Source organism: Dermatophagoides pteronyssinus, unplaced genomic scaffold (assembly GCF_027571235.1).
Source record: "Dermatophagoides pteronyssinus isolate colony J.1.1.1.1 unplaced genomic scaffold, Derpt_VIB-CSIC_2022.12 sq0008, whole genome shotgun sequence".
Lineage (NCBI taxonomy): Eukaryota > Metazoa > Arthropoda > Arachnida > Sarcoptiformes > Pyroglyphidae > Dermatophagoides > Dermatophagoides pteronyssinus.
Window position 1 is genome coordinate 1,964,134 of NW_027461532.1, and position 18,596 is coordinate 1,982,729.

The 18,596-nt window shown below is 26.5% G+C and overlaps 4 protein-coding genes across 4 annotated transcripts; 2 read left to right on the forward strand and 2 right to left on the reverse strand.

Moving 5' to 3' along the window:
- Window positions 1–3,002: 3,002 nt before the first annotated feature.
- On the reverse strand, window positions 3,003–3,934 carry LOC113793767 (uncharacterized). The gene is made up of 2 exons (XM_027343839.2): window positions 3,666–3,934; window positions 3,003–3,589 (listed from the first exon to the last, which is right to left on the reverse strand). Exons 1-2 carry the CDS (start codon window positions 3,871–3,873, stop codon window positions 3,273–3,275), a joined length of 525 nt encoding a protein of 174 aa, XP_027199640.2. The 5' UTR covers window positions 3,874–3,934; the 3' UTR covers window positions 3,003–3,272.
- A 4,316-nt stretch (window positions 3,935–8,250) lies between these two features.
- LOC113793778 (uncharacterized) lies at window positions 8,251–12,852 on the forward strand. Its single transcript, XM_027343849.2, has 3 exons — window positions 8,251–9,338; window positions 10,251–11,189; window positions 11,625–12,852. Exons 1-3 carry the CDS (start codon window positions 8,708–8,710, stop codon window positions 11,858–11,860), a joined length of 1,806 nt encoding a protein of 601 aa, XP_027199650.1. The 5' UTR covers window positions 8,251–8,707; the 3' UTR covers window positions 11,861–12,852.
- Window positions 12,853–14,077: 1,225 nt separating this feature from the next.
- On the forward strand, window positions 14,078–16,849 carry LOC113793790 (monocarboxylate transporter 14-like). The gene is made up of 4 exons (XM_027343862.2): window positions 14,078–15,229; window positions 15,295–16,017; window positions 16,099–16,347; window positions 16,447–16,849. The coding sequence occupies exons 1-4, from the start codon at window positions 14,623–14,625 to the stop codon at window positions 16,686–16,688; spliced, it is 1,821 nt and encodes a 606-aa protein (XP_027199663.1). The 5' UTR covers window positions 14,078–14,622; the 3' UTR covers window positions 16,689–16,849.
- On the reverse strand, window positions 16,702–18,286 carry LOC113793792 (mitochondrial ribonuclease P protein 1 homolog). The gene is made up of 3 exons (XM_027343864.2): window positions 18,044–18,286; window positions 17,341–17,975; window positions 16,702–17,269 (listed from the first exon to the last, which is right to left on the reverse strand). The coding sequence occupies exons 1-3, from the start codon at window positions 18,147–18,149 to the stop codon at window positions 16,820–16,822; spliced, it is 1,191 nt and encodes a 396-aa protein (XP_027199665.1). The 5' UTR covers window positions 18,150–18,286; the 3' UTR covers window positions 16,702–16,819.
- Between the last annotated feature and the right edge of the window lie 310 nt (window positions 18,287–18,596).

The following is an 18,596-nucleotide window of genomic DNA, read 5'->3' on the forward strand; positions in this document are numbered from 1 at the left end:
GTGTGGTAGTGGTGAAAATGGAAATGTTAGAAATCGTAGAGAATGTTGAATTCTTATTATTGACATTTTTTTCTTTTTTTCGCCAGTGATGTTTTTGAAGAATTTTTAGCTAATTTTGTTGTTGTTGTTGATTCGAAATTCTTTTTATTTTTTTTCGTTGCACTTTGCATAGTGCATACACACAGTAAATATGTCATCCGATGAATATTTCTTTATTTTTCACTACACGAAATTCTGTATGCTCCTTTTTTTCTCATTCAATATTAGAAATGAAGTTTTTTTTTGTGTTAAAAGATATTGCATTACCATCATCATCATCATAAAAACGGATGTGATAATTTTCAGTTCATATTTAGTTGTCACTTTGGTAGTTGTTGTAGTTCTTTCTTAGTTTGATGTGAAATTATAATTATCGGCGAAAGACAGATGGGAAAGATTGAAAGAAAGAAACAAAAAAATTGAAATTCCAAAATTATTTATCAAATATGAAAAAAAAAGTATTACGTTCGAACTTGAACTTACTCGTTGTTGTTGTTGTTGACGATGATGATGATAATGATGTTCGTGTGGGAGAACGAAAAGGGCGAAAAACAAATGAAAAATCTTTGAAACAAAATGGATTTTCTAAAAAAAATTTTTTTTGTTTTTTTAATGAAATGGAAATTTCAAATCAAATTCAAACAAAAAAGAACAATCAGAGAATTGTACGTAAAAAACACCCACATTCCAAAAAAAAGAAGACTTGAACCACCGCCCAAATACACTTTAAGAAGTAAAAATAGCCAAAAAAATAGCAAATGAAAGAATTTCAATGTTTCGTGATATATTCCATTCCATTTTATCATTTGCTCTTTACTCTTTTTTTCGGTTCGTGATGTCAAAAACAAATTATGATTGTATCAAAAAAAAAAAGAAAACAAAACGAATGTAAATAATGAAAATTCTGGAAAAAATCATTTTTTTTCTTTTGTAATTTCTTTTACATTTTTTACATATCAATTTCTACATGCCAAGAATGATAAAGGTCGAAATAGAATTCTGTTTACATTTCGAACATTAATTTTTTTTATTCGATTTTGGAATCGAATAAAAACAAAATGATGATGAGATGTTTGATCATAAAAAATAATAATAAATAATTTCAGAAACATTTTGGCAAAACAAATGTACGAAATTATGGTGGGGGAAGGAGAAAAAATCTAGTGTATTTTGAATTTTTTTTTTTGGGTAAGTATAAAGAGAGAATTGAAATGAATAAATGAATATTAAAAAAATGACCATCAGACAAACTTGGCCACGTTGTGATATTCGTGTTTTTTAAATCTATATAGATTTGTTGTTATTTTTTTTATATATCCATAATAATGATTATGAAAAATTTGTTTGCCATTTTCTTGTTTGATTGCAACATAAAATATCAACAAAAATATTAAAAAAAAGTGTACCAAAAAAATATATAATAATAAAATGAACCTACGCAAATCATCATCATAATCATTGGTAAAAATTTATATGATGTTTCGCGAATATTCTTTCTTCGTTTTATTGAAAAAAAAAGAATTCTATAGTCTTTGTTGTTGTTTTGGTTGTTGTTGTTGATATTCACCACTAACCAAAAACAAATTAGTAAGAATTTATTATCATTTATTTTGAAAAATGGGCCAATCATTTCATAAGTGGTTCCATAATTTTTCTTTCTTTCAAACAATATTGGTCAACATTTAATTCGAATGAAATTTCATTCATTTATTTCCGTTTGTTTTATTTTGACATCATCATCCCCATTATCATAAGGCAACAATCGACTTCAACCAAAAAGAATACAACCAACAACAACAATCAATCAATCAACTATTTCCACAACCACTCGATACACCACCAGAGAATTAGATTCGAAATTAATTAAATTTTTCATTGTTTTTCTTTTTTCTACCTTAACATTTATGATAATAATAATAATTTCCATTTAGGAATATTACACTGGAATATTGTTTTTATTTCTAAGTTAAAATTAGAAAAAAAAATTTTTGTCTCATTATATAGAAATCAACAAATACAAAAAAGGAAAGACAGGAAAGGTAAATACATAAATAATAATAACAACAACAACAACTACAACAAAAAAGTAAAACAATGAAAAAATTAATTTATTTACAGATCAATAATCGATAATGATGTTTACAATATATTCAGGGTTTGGAAATGTTTACTTTTTCACCATCTTCAGGATTTTAATGAGGAGAATTAATAACGGAAACTTGGTCTATTCTTACAAGAATAATAATAATAATTGAAGATTCTAGAAGAAAAAAAAATTTCATAATTTTCGGTTCTACTGCTCTACCTTTTTTTAAATGTCATCATTATCATAAGGATTACGAGAAATATAAATTCCATACAGCAGATTCTCTATGGAAAGAAAAAAAATTTCTCCCTTTTTTCATAGAGAACCAATTTGGATGCTAAAAAATAAAAACATATTTCGGAATATTCATAATATAAATTATACATGTAGCCAAACAAACAAAACAAAACAAAACAAAAACATTTGCATTGTTTTGATGATGATGATGATGATGGAAAAATGAAAATTTTCATCTCCGGAACATTACCGATAAACTTTTTCAAGTTTTTTGTTTTTTTTTTTGTTTTTTTTTGTTGTTTTTTAGCATCGTCTATTATTTGCATATTTGAACAACATTTTTTTTTTGATTTTCAATCTAATTTTGTAATGTTTATATTTGGCCAAATGTTTTTTTCTTTTTTGCCTAATTCAAGAATGTAGGTATGAAAATTTTATTATCATCATCATCATCATTGTAATTGGAATTTTATTTGTATTTTACGTTTACGTTTGTATAACCATTCAAATTGATCGTAATTGAATCTTTTTATTATTATTATTATCAACATTTTTTTTCTGGAAACGAAAGCAAAATGACAAAAAGAAAGAACAAAAAATAAATTGTAAATCTCATGCACACACTGACAGAATCAGAATATTTGAAAATTGAAATTGAATTTTTATTTATTTATTGTTTTCTTCAGATCAAAATAATTGGATTTCCCTTTCTCTCTCTCTCTCTATGGCTATGGCTCGCTCTCTGATTAAAAATTTTTTCATAAAATAATTTTACAAGATAGATTTTGGTTTTGTTTGTTTTTGAATTGAATTTTGTTTTGAATGTTGATTTGAAAATTTATCAAATCGTTTTTGATGTTTTAAATAATTTATGTTGCGATATTTTGTGTTTGTTTATTTTCTCCTATGTTCAATGTTGTTGTTGTTGTTGTTTGGTTCGTAATGGTATATATGCATCGGTTTCGATTGATGATTGATCCGAATGATCGATTGATGATGATGATGATGGTATAATGGAAAAATGTTGTTGTTTTCCCATATTATTTCGATCTAATAATTTCCAATTATTATTTTTCGTTGATAATAATGATGGTAAAATTGATGATGATGATGATGGTCGTAATGATCGTCGATAACGTATACCTTCTTCTGAACGTAAACAAAGATCATAAAGACGTACAAGACTATCACCATCTAATCGATGTTGTGTTATACGACGAATTATATCTAAATATTTTTTTTTGTAATCAAAATTAAAAAATTATTAAGGAAAAACAATTGATGAATTTGATTGTGGACAAACCGATTGCATTTTCTGTTTGTTGTTGTTGTTGTTGTCCAATAGCACCAATCATTGAATAAAGATCAGCACAATCATCTCTAGTTAAACTAAATGATGATGCATTAGCCATTGGTAGATAATATAATTGAAATGTAATAATGGTAAACATATAGAACAAAATCAATGAATTTTTTAAAGTCATTTTGTTTTGAAAATCAAAATAAATCATAATTTTTTTGTTTTGTTTTTGATTGTTGTGAATGATGAATTGTTTTCGTCTTCTGCTTCTTCGATCATCGATCATTTGCAAACCCTTTTTATACTTGAAACAAGCAACCAGAAAATCAAATCAAATTCCACTCAAACAGAATCTACAGAAATCATCATATTCATAAAACGTATTTCATTTTTTTTTTTCATTTCCATTTTTTCCATTTTCCATTTTCTGATTATAAATAAAATTAAAGAAACATCAAGCAAGCAAAATATTATTCATAATCAAAGGTTATTTGTATTTTTTACATTACAATGTTACTTATTATCAATATTGATATGTTCCAAAGAAAACAAAATGTAAATTTTTTTTTTTTGGGGAAAAATTCAAATTTGATCAATAACATTCCGAAAAAATCAGAATTTCCGTAAAAATTCTGAAAATTTGCATCATCGTCAGCGAAAAAAACGCCTTTTTTGTTAAGGAATCTTTTCTTTTCTTTTCATTTTTGATTTGATTTGATTCGGAAGAAAATTATTGCATTTCCGATCAATTTTGCTGTCGTTGTTGCTACATTTCAGTTGAATACAGTAGCGAAATTCATTTCGCCTTTTTTCCCGATAAGATACCAAAATCCGATTTTGTTACAAATTTCAATAAGATTTAAGTTTTGAATTTATCCATTTCCAATGTGAAAACAAAAAACGCCAGAACCAAGAACCAGAAACGTCTTTATCTCACTATCTTTATCGGTTGCTAAAATTATATTCATCTTTATCATCATCATCAAACGAAATGAAACAGGAAAAAAAGTTTTTATCATAAGATTATCATTTTGTTTGTTGATGTTGATCGAAGGCGATCATATAAACTAGCCAAAAAGCAAAAAAGAAAGAAAAGAAAAATAGAAACAGGAATCCTTATCAATTTTATAATGTGTAGGTGTGTGTGTGTGTGAATATTAAAACATGATTTTATTGGAAAACAAAACAAAAAAAAAGATTCAAGATGGGAATTCTACTATAACAATATTGATTATTGGGCGCATATACTGAATCTCAGATGTTTTTTTTTGTTTTGCTTCATTTTTTTTTATTTAGTTTTTTTATTAGTTTCTGGTTTTTCGTTTATTGTCGTTCATCAGATTCATATTGATAAATAGGTGTGTTGTTTGATTCGATTTTGACTATTTTAAACAACAGTGTGTGATTTTCTTATTTATTTAGAATCTAAATTCCAAAAGATAATGATCAGGATGGAAACAAAACAGCAAAAAAGGAGTATTTTTTGAAAAAAAAATTTCTATTAAAATTTCTTGGAATTTTTTTTGTTGTTGTTGTCTTCTTTTGAATTCTTTCTTGAAAATTTCCTTTCAATTGATTCATTTGTTGACATGTTTTATTTATTTTATTAAATTTGTTTTCCTTCCCCCTTTGATGGTGACGTTGTTGATGATGATGATGATGGCAAAAATAGGGATTCCCTTGTTTTAAATACAGATCCAAATAGAGAGAGACAGTGATTATATAATCAAAAATCAATGAAATGTTTGATGTTTTAAAAGATAATTGAAAATTCTTCTCTTGTTTTTCAAAAAGGGTAATTTGATTTTGATTTTTTTTCTTTGTGTGTGTGTTTTTTTTTTGAAAATTCAATTTTCAGTGTTGTTGTTGTTGTTGTTGCTATTGTTTGTTTTTATAATTTTCAATCTGGATTAATTCTTGTTAACTTTATTAATTTAGTTTGATTTTTTTGATTGAGTTAATTTTCTTTTCATCGTTGTTAATTCTGACAACATCGACAACGACAACAAAAATAAACAAAACAAAAAAAAAATTGATTTAAATGAATGAATGAATGATTGGATAGTGAAGATATTAGAGAAGAAAAAATTGAAAAAATCAACTTTCAATCAAAAATTCAATATTATCAAGAGAATTGAATTTTGTTTTTTTTTGAAAAAAGAAAAAATATCCAAAAACTGCTATTTAGCTTGTTGTTTCAAAGAGAAACAAAAAAATTTGTACCAAAAAAATCCATTAAAATCAATCGATTCAATGAACTATACAGGGAAAAGAAATGTCAAATCAAATTCTTGAAGAAAAAAATTTTCAAAAAATATCTTTAAAAATCCATGAAAACTTTCAAATCCAAATCCGGAAAAATGATCGTTTTCAATTGATTGTCTATGTTTGTATATGTGTGTGTGTTTTATATTCTTCAACCCAAATTGAAGTAACAACAACAACAAAACAAAACACAAGAATTATAAAAAAAACACCCGAATAAAATATTGAAACAATTTCAATATTATTCTTCTGGTTTTCCTTATCTCTCTCGCTCTCGCTCTCTCTCTCTCTCTCTCTCTCTCTCTACTACCACCTGATCATTGACAAAGATAACATAATAATAATCGTCTCTCTCACTCGCTTTATGCGTGCATTGTTGGATTTTTTTAATAATAATTGAAAATAAAGCAAAGAAAATATCAATATTGATGATGGTTTTTGCTTTCAAAAAGAAAATCATTTAAAAATATTTTCTTTTTCCTTCAAGATAAATAAACCTTCATTGTTTTTCGTTCTTATTCTTCTTCTGTTTGCTTGGGCGAATAATGAAAAAAAAAAAATTGAATTAAGCCTATTTCAACGCCTATTTTTTGTTTTATGATTTCTCGAATCTTGTGTGTGTGTGTGTTTACGGTAGAATACACGAATGTTGATTTTCGATATCAACCAAAAAAATCAAATGTTATATGATATGATCTGATTGTTCTGAATGAATGAATTGGAAGAATTTTTGGTTTTTTCCTGGAAGGAAAAAACTTTTTGAATGAAGAAGAAAAAAAAATAGACGATTCATCAAACTGAATTTGATTGAAAATTGAGTGAGAATTTCCGTTTATGATTCAATTTTTTGATTTGATTTGTTTTTTTTTTGGCTTGAAAGAAAAAAACTTTTTTTATGAAAAAAATGATAATTTTTTGAATTTTTTTTGAGCAAAAACTTTTGAATTCAATTCAATCAACAATCACCTGAATGATGATGATGATAAAAGTTTATTTGGATTGATTGAATCAAAAAGTTTTTATTTCGTTCCTCTCAAAGATCGATTGATTCAATATTGGTTATTGGTTATTGGTTAGTTTCCATCAATATGTTATCCATCATTACTTTCATCAACAAATATTAGATAAATTTGTTTTTTCTATAGAAAAAGCAAATTGATTCACTTGAAACTCATTTTTAATTAAAGAAAAAAAGATGAGAAATTCTTGAATGTTTTTATTTTTTTTTTTGGTTCTGGTTATCAAATAATTTGTCAGAATTTCATTCAATAATGATGACGACAGAATTAAAAGTAAAAAACTTCTTTTTTAATCATATTTATCGAAAATGAATTTTGCATCCGAATATTGTACAAGTGGGGAAACAAAAAATAACACTTGACATTCATCGGAATGAATGGTAATTGTCATTTTTTTCGAAAACCAATTCAAACAAACAAACAAACTTCATTTGTTTTTGTCATCAAAAAAAGAAAATTATTATTATTATTCATCTGACATTCATATATGATTTATCTATTGATCAAATTCATTTATTGATTCAGTTATCAATGATAAACATCAATGATAAACATTAGAAATAATAATAAATTTTGATAGTTAATTGGATCATATCATTGAATTGGATCTGAAAAAAGAATACCATATGCTTTTTTCCTTTGACAAACAAAAAAAATATTCCTTATTATTTTGTTCATTGTTTTTTTTCTGGTTCAATTCTTCTTCTTATCTTGATTATTTTATCTTATTTCTATTTTAACTTAATCTGTTTTTTCCTGGATTGTAGAAACAGAATGAATTCTGAATACCGATAAACTGCTATAAACTATAGTGTTTGTTGTTTGTCATAACACAGGTCATTGAATATTCTTTATCAATATAGGAATGGCTATGAAAAAAAATTTCACCTTATTAAAGGTCATCAATCATTCGATCATTAATCAAATTTGTATGAAATTCTTGAATCGGTCATCAACACCAATTGATGTTGATGACCAATCGAAATAACACTATGCTAACCAGTGATGAATTTCATTTCAAAAAAAAAGAAATTTTTCCGTTCAAAGTTGCGTGTATGCGGGCGCCACTTGTTTTTCGTCGTCTTTAATATCTTTAAGAAATTGAAAACGAAAAGATCCGCCCAAAAGAAGAAAAAACAAATTCAAAAAAAAAAAGATAAACAGGTCTATTAAGTAACCAATATTTTAGCTACTGTTTGATCGTTTGTTTGTGTTCATGTCCAGAATGGTCTATATGGATGTTGTTGTTGTTGATTTTTTTTTGTTTTGGCGCAAGACCAGGCCGGTTATTGTTTTTCCCGAAAATTTTTTGTTCGTGTTGTAACCACCTTTTAGATTTTTATCTTGGTTTTTTCTTTTCTGTTTGGCCATTTTTTGGTTGTTTCCGTATAAGTTTTTGGTCGTAATAGGTGTTGGTCCATTTTTTTTCAATGTCGACAACTACAACTACGACGACGACGACGACGACAATGATGATGATGATGATGACCATATTCTTGGTATATAAAGCAACCAAAAATCTATCAAATTACCAATATTAGTTTCATTCGTTTTCTTTTTATAATTCACTTGTTTTGAACAAAATATATTGAATAAAAAAAATTGTGAAAAAAAATTATTTTTCGTAAATCAAATTTTCAAACAGAAAAAAAAATATTGAATTTTTTTGTTTTTTTTGTTTTTGTTTGGTTGTTTGAAAAAAAACTTTTACCTAATTTATTTAATTTTCAATTTAAATTATTATTAATTGTTATCATCAGAATGTCATCATTATTGATAAAATCATCATCATCAAATATTCATCATCGTTTATCATCAAGCCGATTACAATCTGAAAAAAGGCAACAGCAACAAAAACAACAACAATTTGGCTTAGATAAAAATGCTTCCGATTTTAAATTGAAAAAAATTATTGAAAAAGATGATGATAATAATAATATTGTATTGTATCCATCATTATCATCATTACCATTAACATCATCAACAACAACATCGACATCAACATCAACATTAACGCCATTATTGTCAACATTTTCTTCGGCAAATAATATCGCTTCCCATCGTAATTCATTAATATCATTAACAAAAATGATAACAACAATAATGGCTGTTTGTATATTGGTTATGACCATTGAACAACCAATACAATGTGTATCAATTTCATCATTGAAATTGCCAATATCATCATCATCATCATCATCATCGACAACTGATTCTGGTGCTAATGATGGCAATTCAATATTGACCAAACGTAGTATTCCGTTCAATGGTAATTTTGATAATCAACAACAACAACAACAATCGGATTGGACGCATCCATTGGCCATAAGTCAAAGACCATTAGAAGCATGTCAACAGATTATATCGGCCATATTGACACGTGATCTTGCCAGTAAAGGTTTGTTTCATTTTAAAATTATTCCTATTTTTTGAACACTATTTCTTTTCATTGATTGATTTCATATGAAAACCTTAAAAAAAACACTGTTCAACTGGAATATTATCTATTTCGGTTCATAAACTAATTTTTGTTTTTAAAATTTCCATTTCCACATTGATTTTATACACATTATAATGTTGTTTTAAATTAAATTTAAAAAATTAGGTGATAATAATTATTTATTCTCAGATATTGATCAATCATCAATCGAAACAATATCATCGATACCGATTTCAATGATAAACGATAGAATAATTGATCGTTTGGCTAAACATATTGGTACAGAAAACAATAATCATCATAATCATAATGATAATAATGATGATTATGAAGAATATCATAATGATTTATTAAATTCAATTATTGATCATGATGATAATAGCCAAAATTATAAACAAAATGAACATAATTCAAATAAAGATAGTAGTAATAGTAGTAATAGTGGTAGTAGTAATATTAATGATAGTAATAATGGTAAAAATGATGATAATCCGATAACAGTTGATGGATCGATCGATAGAGGACAGCAACAACAACAACAACAACATTCGAATCAAAAAAATTCAAATCAAAATCATTCTACAACAACAACAACAATATCTACACCAAAAACAATAAATTCACATGTAACGGTTCATTTGATTAAAAAATGTATACAACTTGTTATCGATAATCGTCATAATCATCAAGAAATTACTGATATACGACCATCATCATCATCATCATCACAATCATCGTTACGTGAAAAGAAAAGCTGGTTTTTTGGACAACCAAATACTCATGGTCATAATCATATTGGTCGTATTAATAGCCAATTAAAAGAGAATAGTGATTCATTATATAAATCATCATTGATTAAACAAGAATCATCTTCAATAGCTGAACGTTTAGATTCCTATTGGAAAGATCTTAAAGGAATACGTTATAAAAAACATAATGGTAAAATTGTTCAAATTAAAAGCCGAAAACATCGTAATTCAGCCAATTCTCGTAAAGATAGCCGTGTAAATAAACGTATGATATTGTTTTTGTTGAATCTATCTATTGCTAAACCATTATTGGAAAAAATACAATCAAAAGAACAATTAAAACGTTTGGAAGATGCATTAAAAATGTCCGAACATATTCAGGAAAAGAAACAAGACAAAAGTGAATTAAAATCAATGCCTACATCATCATCATCATCATCATATGAATATCATGATAATTTACATCCATCATCTTTAACGCCTTTTGATGTTGATAGCCTTAAATCATTTGAAATTGATTCAAATGAAAACATAGATGTTTCACAACAATCACCAATATCAATGGAAATGAATCGAAATAGTGATGAAGATTCATCATCATTGTATGATACAAATGGAGAAAATTTTTATACACTTTCGCCACAATCATTTCCATCAAGTAAAACCTCGATGATGACATCGGCAACGATGAAAATAACCACACCGGTTTCAACAAAAACTAATCGACATCCGCATCATCAACATCAACATCATCATCTTCATCATCATCAGGATGATACAGCAACAACAACTGGTATAGATGAAACGGCCAGTCAATCATCACGGTTACTTGAAACCGATCGTCCAATGTTAGAAACACCACGTTCAAAAAAATTATTATCACAAACAATGATATTACGGGCAAATCCATGGGATAAAGAAGGTATACGTTTCAAACGTAGTAGTCAAACTACTGAACAAAATGATAATTTTTTTCAACCACATTTTGATCAACAAAACGAAAATACTAATACAGAACCAAATCTATCTATATTAGATTTATTACATCCAACCGGTAAGTCAACGAACATCAATTTTATCATTTGCAAAAATTCATTTATCACTTTAAATATGATTCAAATGGATCAGCTTTCGTTTTCTTGCACTTTTGCTCAAATGCACAACTTTCAAAAAAAAAAAACAACACTGCTTTCATTTCAAATTCGCACTTGTTTTCATTTTAAAACATCAAATTCTACTGCTGTCATCTTTCTCTATCGAACCATTTTATGACAACTGTTTCGGTTATCATCTATTTCTATCTATTCATTCATAGTTTGATTATTGATTACACATACACACAGTAAGATTTATAAGTTTGTCTACAGTGTAATTAATTTCACTTTCAATATTCCTTTCTTTCGCTTTTTTTCTTTCAATCAATCATTAATTTAACCAAAAAAATTCATAAATATTAACGGTTTTTATTATCATTATTTCTATTATAAAGGAATTCGTTACAAAAAATCACCATTCGATGATGAAGGCATTCGTTATAAAAAATCACCATTCGATGATGAAGGTATCCGTTATAAAAAATCTCCATTCGATGATGAAGGAATTCGTTACAAAAAATCACCATTCGATGATGAAGGTATCCGTTACAAAAAATCACCGTTCGATGATGAAGGTATCCGCTATAAAAAAGCACCGCATATGTTTAATGATGAAGGTATTCGTTATTAAACATAAATTCTGCAAAATATCCCCGATCAACTACCAACAGTAATTATTGATTAACAAACATTTAAAAAAAACAACTAACAACCAAATAATACAAATTACATTGAATCAGATCAAATAAAAAACTTTATAAAAACATTATAAATATTAATACAAAAATAATAATAATCGATTGATTTTTGTTTGTTTTGTTCCAACAGAATGCTCATTATATTTTTTTTTCAATCGTTAATTTTTCCTTTCTGTTGTTTAAAATGTTTTTTCCTCTCTCTCCCTCTTCACATTACACAAAATAAGTCATTTCATAATGACATTCACACACACACACAAACACACACAACATAACCACAAGAAAATCACAATCTTATTGATAATTTTGACAATTGATTGATAATAATGATGATAAAATAGATGGTTAGACATAATTTAATTTTTAAAAAAAATCAATTGAAAATTGAAAATTCATTAAACACACACATTATATAAACACTATTTCGACAATTTTTTTTTGTTTCGTTCTGGATATGATGATGATGATGATGAAACCGAAGAAGAAAAAAAAACCCTGAAAAAAAATTTGAATAAATAAAATTATTTAAACATGAAAAAAAAACAAAAAATATTTATTGAATGCAATGCATTTGCTGTTGTCTTTTTTTTTAATTATGATCAAAAAAACAAATCATACCCACACACCTTTCACACCTACACTACTAACACACTCCCATTGAATACACATTGAAAAACGCCTCATACACAAATATTGAAAGATCAAAACAAAATATGAAACATTTTTCACTGATTAAATAAGTTTGTTGTTGTATTTGACAAACACAAACGTATGTAAACACACACACACACATAAGATTTGTTTTTCCTATCAATATTGATATTAAAAAAAAAAAAAAAATGAACAAACAAACAAAATGAATCATTTCAAATGGATTTTTTTTTTTGAGAAAAATAACAAATAAAAAACAACCAAAAAAATTGAATGGATACCGTTATTGATTCAACCTGGGCAATGCCGGAAACCTTTTACATTTTTCTTTTCTTTTCTTTTCTTTTTTTTCGTTCCAATTCTGAAAATTCCAAATGTTGTTGTTGTAAAATGATGATGATGATGATTATTTAATTAATCAGAAAATCAAAATTAAACGGAATTTCAAAGAAAAGATGAATCATGGATAATGGATGTTCGTGTCATAAATAGTCAATCAATCAATCAATCAATCAATCAATCAATCAATCAATCTATGAATAATCGATTTAATTTTGTTGCAATTTTAATAATCAGAAGAAACCAAAAAAAAAAAAAACGTGTCATGATTCGAATTCAACTCAATTATTTACATCGATTTTATTTTTTTTTTTGACCAATGGAGAAACCTGTTGAAATTATTTCAACCAAATAAAATACGTCATTTGAAAAAGAAAAATAACTTTCAAAACATTGATACGGCAGGACATAAATGCACCTGAATGTTTAGCTTTTTGTTTTGGAATTTGTTTAAAAATATTCAGTGATTTGATGGTAAATTCTGATCGATTGATTTCTTGTTTTGTTTTTTTTCTTTCTCAATTTCTATCCCTATATCCCTGATAAATTTATCAACGCAAATCGAATCAAACAAATACCGAAATCAAATGTTTTTATATATTTTTTGTTTGTTTGTTTGTTTGTTTTTGTCAACCATTTGACGATCATATGGTTGGTCGGCATTTTTGTTTTCTATTTTGTTTTGATTTTCATATTCATTTTTTTTGATGATGACGACATGATTACGGTCATTCGATTCGATAGGCAATGCAAAATCCGGTGCTTAATGATTACTTATGAATTCTTTATTCAAATGAATGGAAAACAAAATCAATCAATCAATCAATCAATCGAAAATCCTTCATCAATAAATTTTCTTTTTGTTGGATGATAACGAAAAAGAAAACTTCTTTTTATATATATTCAAAAAAAAAAAAAAAATCAATCCGTTAAAAAAATATCATTTTTCATTTTTCAATGGAAAAAAAAGAAAGAAAGAAAAAACCGATATCATCGTTACCAGATCGGATATTTCCATAGTGTCAATCAATCAAATTTCAATAATTGATTAGTTTCTCTCTCTCTCTCTCTCTCTCTCTCTCTCGCACACATAATTATCATGGCCATCATTTCGATTCAATCATTACGATCAAATTTTGTTTATTTATTATGAATGATGATGATGATGATGATGATGATGACGATGATAATATCATTCGATTCGAATCAAATAAATCCATATCCATCACACAATACCATAGTAACACCTAAAACATGGTATAATGAAGACGTCCATGCACTGATGCTATAACGATTTTTTTTTTTTTTTGAAAAAAATAACATAACAATATCTGTGTTCGATAGATATGATCCGATCGGTACTTAAAAAGCAAATTATAATATTTTTTTCTGTTTTCTATTTTCAAAATTGTTTCGCATCCTACTAAACATCATCATCATCATCATCATAAGAAACGGAAAAACATTGAAACAACAATATTGTCATTGTCATTATTTATTTATTTGTTTATAATGACCACATAATCAAAAAAAGAGAGAAATCCATCATTATCAACAAGGATAAACATTATTTGTAATTTAATTTGATTATTATTATAATTTTAAAAAAATCAATCATTCGAATGTTTTGTGTATATTTTTCATCTTTGTAGTTTTTTTTTGTCTTCTTTATGTGTCAACATTGAAAATTAAAATTCAATACAATATGATTCTACAGATTGATAATTCAAATCTAAATCATAATAATAATAATCATGAAACAATGAATAATAATAATAATAATAATAGTATTGGTAAAAAATTATCATCAATAAAAAAGAAAAAATCTCAACAATTAACAACATTGAATGTTGAAAATTTTGCTACAAATGATGAAAATAATATAATTACACCAACGATTAATATACGAAAAGCAACAGGTGATTCAAGTAAATGTGTTATAAATGTTGATGAACCGAATATTATTATATCATCAAATGATCATCATCAACCACCGGATGGTGGTTATGGTTGGATTGTTGTATTTGCATCATTTATGTGTAATCTTACTGTTGATGGTATTTGTTATACATTTGGTATATTTTTACCACATTTTCTTGATTATTTTGGTTCAAATGAAGCTATTACAGCATTGACTGGATCATTATTAAGCGGTTGTTATATGACTGTCGGTGTATTTGTATCAAGTTTAGTTAATCGTTATGGTTGTCGTCCGATAACAATTATAGGTAGTATAATGGCTGCAATTGCATTTGCAATATCAACACGAGCATCGAATGTTTATATTCTTTTATTAACCTATGGTGTTGTTAGTAAGTGATATCGATATATTGTGTTAATTAATTTAAATTTAAATCATTATTTTTTCTACAAATAGCTGGTTGTAGTTTTGGTTTTATCTATCTACCATCGATAGTATCGGTTGGACATTATTTTACAGAAAAACGTGCATTCGCTACCGGTATTGCTGTTTGTGGTTCCGGTATGGGTGCATTTATATTTTCACCATTTTGTCAATTTTTATTAGCTAATTATGATTGGAAACAATCATTATCAATATTGGCTATTTGTATTGGTTGTTGTTCATTTTATGGTTTATTAATGAAACCATTACCAATGAATAATAATAATGATGATGATGATAATCAAAATAATCATTTAAAACGTAATTCAACATATAAATCAAATCAATCAATTGCAAGTGTTGGTAATCGTCGTTATAATCATCATCGTAGTACATTGTCAATGAATAATAAAAGTTCATTATCAGTAAATAAAAGTTCAATGTCGGTAAATAAAAGTTCATTATCGGTTAATAAAAGTTCAATGTCGGTAAATAAAAGTTCAATGTCGGTTAGTTCAAAATATTCAAATTATTCAAGACGATCATTTGTACAACGACCACGTACATGGACAATAACCAGTCAATTGACCGATATGGAAGCAATGGAAAATCGTATCGATGTTAAAGATGTATTAGATTTTTCCGTATTAAAAATTGCGCCAATGGCATTACTTGCCATATCGAATGTATTCGGTATGATTGGATATTATATTCCATACGTATATATTGTACGTTTTGCTACCGAAGAATTTGATAGTAAGTTTTTTTTGTTTACTTATTTTTCTCAAATTTACTTTTTTTCAAATGTAAATTATTTATTTATTTCATTTGAATTAGTTAAAGGAACAAAAGCAGCATGGATTTTATCGGCCATTGGTATATCGAATGTAGTTGGACGTTTAGCATTTGGTTTGATTAGTGATCGTTTTAGTGGAACAAATATTTGTTTCGGACTGATACGAATATCTGCATTATTGATCAATAATGTTTGTCTTCTTATTGCCGGTCTTTCAGTAATGGCCATACCATTCTGTCAATCATATTGGATATTAATGGCTATTTCAGTTTTATTTGGTTTTACAATCTGTATGTTATCTGTTCTGTTCTGTTCTGTTTTTTTCAAATATCAATTTTTAATTATTTTCTTTTCTTTGAACACAACAACAAAAAAAAATACAACAATAGCGTCATACATGTCATTGACATCAATCATATTGGTTGATATTTTATCATTGGAATTATTGACAACAACATTTGGCCTAATATGCTGTGTACGTGGTCTATCAGCTATTGCTGGTCCACCATTAGCTGGCCTACTTTATGATTTAACATTATCATATACGGGTGTTTTTCTTTCAGCCGGTTTATTATTATGTATTTCATCAATGATTAGTTTTACTGTTCATCGTTATGAATATTTTGATTGATTTTTGTACATTATTTTATTTTTTTTTTTAAATCAACAATCTTAATACTCTACATTTACATTCATTTTTTTTGTATTTATAATTTGTTTTTCATTTTAAAAAAAATTATTATTATTTGTTATGTAATGTAATTATAAAATTTTCATTTGATCAATAGATAATTTCCGTTTTAAATAAGCTAATTGTCGTTCATGATTTTGTTGTTCTAATTCATCAAAATTTTTCATTTTACGTTTAGGTATTTGTTCTCGTAATGTTTGTTTCCAATTGTTAGTCTGTTTTACCTGATTTAAAATGGCAACTACATGCATTATACAAAGATGTTTTGATGAACCGGATCCCCATGGTACATATTGATCTAATGGTAAACGATATTGTCGTATACCAGCCAATTTGGCTTTCATATGGCTTATCGGTTTATTTAGATTAGATTTATCGAGAAAACCACCGATTATATAGATATCATTATGATTATAATCAATTAATGTTTCTGTTGCATTTGGTGTTAGATAAACAAGACGTTCATTATCAAATACATCCATATAACTTTTCGTTAGAAATTGTTGCTGTAATGACATTAACTATAAATTTACAACAAAAACAAAAAAAATTATTTTATCTTTTGATTATAAATAAAATTGAGATTATTGACCTGAAAAGGCATAGTATCGAAAAATCTGGATAAATTTTTCATTGTTGGTTTTTGATAATCACAATTTGTAAAATAAATATCAAATGGATCATTTGTTGTACGAAGATTTTCACCCAATAATCGTACAATATGATTAACTTGTATACGACATTCATTCAATGACATATAATCATCATAATCAAGATCGATTATTAATTTCTGTCCAAACATTGATGCATATCGTAAACGTTGTGTAGTACGTATATGTGATACATTTCTTGATGATATTCGACCAATCAATGTATTTGACCATAATTGATAGGAAAGTTGACCATTTTCATCGAAAATACCAAAAGTACGTTCATCACGTGTATTTAAATATTGTTGATATTGTTCTTTACGTTCCAAACGTTTTCGAAAATCTTTTTGTTTACGAATTTCATTTAAAAATAAATATCGAAAATATTGTTTACGTTGTCGTTCATTTTCCATTGATAATAAATCGGACATTTGTTCCGTATCAATATCCGATGGTACATAACCAGTCATATATTTTAGATAATCATATTCTTTTAAAATCATTTCGATTGATGTACCATTATTATTAATTAAATGTTTATATTTTGATGGATCTATCTCTTTATAAACTAATTCATCTAATTTTTTTAAAGAAAATTAAATCAGAAATCATAACAGAATCGAATCAACAACATCAAATACATACTTTTAATTGATTTAAGTTTTGTTACATTTGAAAATGTTGAATTTAAACGAAACGATAATGATTCATTAAGATTTGTTTTAAAAATTTGCCAAAAACATCGAGACATTTTTTTTTAATTTTGATAGAAAAAAAATCATCATAATTTTCCAAACAATTCATCACATGTTGATTCGTCGTTTTTGAACAGTATCCAAAAAACAAAAATAACTGTTATTTACAATTCCATTTGAATGATCAAACAAAAACCATAACAGAATATATAAATATTCTGTAGATGTTTTTTTCCTAACAATTTGTAAATTTTATCTTTGATCTTTTTCCATAGAAAAAATGATTGAGAAAATACAAAATACTCCCCTGCAAAAAAATTATCATTGGTGTCGTCGTCGTAACCGCACACAGAAAAAATCAGTTGAAAAAACCCTAAATTTTACACATGAAATGAGTGAACACTAAAAAATACACCACAAAATCGAGAGAACATTAAAAAATACACCATAAAATTAACTTTACCCTAAAATTTGTCCACTAAATTTTGAAACACTACAATTAG

Excerpts from the sequence above, each read along its gene's own strand:
- LOC113793767 (XM_027343839.2), bottom strand. The coding sequence starts at position 3,873 with ATGATTTATTTTGATTTTCAAAACAAAATGACTTTAAAAAATTCATTG. Across the intron at positions 3,590-3,665 it reads ACAAACAGAAAATGCAATCG|ATATAATTCGTCGTATAACA; the intron begins GTTTGTCCACAA and ends AAAAATATTTAG.
- LOC113793778 (XM_027343849.2), top strand. The coding sequence starts at position 8,708 with ATGTCATCATTATTGATAAAATCATCATCATCAAATATTCATCATCGT. Across the intron at positions 9,339-10,250 it reads ATTGACACGTGATCTTGCCA|AATCATCTTCAATAGCTGAA; the intron begins GTAAAGGTTTGT and ends TGATTAAACAAG. Across the intron at positions 11,190-11,624 it reads AGATTTATTACATCCAACCG|GAATTCGTTACAAAAAATCA; the intron begins GTAAGTCAACGA and ends TCTATTATAAAG.
- LOC113793790 (XM_027343862.2), top strand. The coding sequence starts at position 14,623 with ATGATTCTACAGATTGATAATTCAAATCTAAATCATAATAATAATAAT. Across the intron at positions 16,018-16,098 it reads TGCTACCGAAGAATTTGATA|TTAAAGGAACAAAAGCAGCA; the intron begins GTAAGTTTTTTT and ends CATTTGAATTAG. Across the intron at positions 16,348-16,446 it reads TTTATTTGGTTTTACAATCT|CGTCATACATGTCATTGACA; the intron begins GTATGTTATCTG and ends ATACAACAATAG.
- LOC113793792 (XM_027343864.2), bottom strand. The coding sequence starts at position 18,149 with ATGTCTCGATGTTTTTGGCAAATTTTTAAAACAAATCTTAATGAATCA. Across the intron at positions 17,976-18,043 it reads AAAACTTAAATCAATTAAAA|ATGAATTAGTTTATAAAGAG; the intron begins GTATGTATTTGA and ends TAAAAAAATTAG. Across the intron at positions 17,270-17,340 it reads TCGATACTATGCCTTTTCAG|TTAATGTCATTACAGCAACA; the intron begins GTCAATAATCTC and ends GTAAATTTATAG.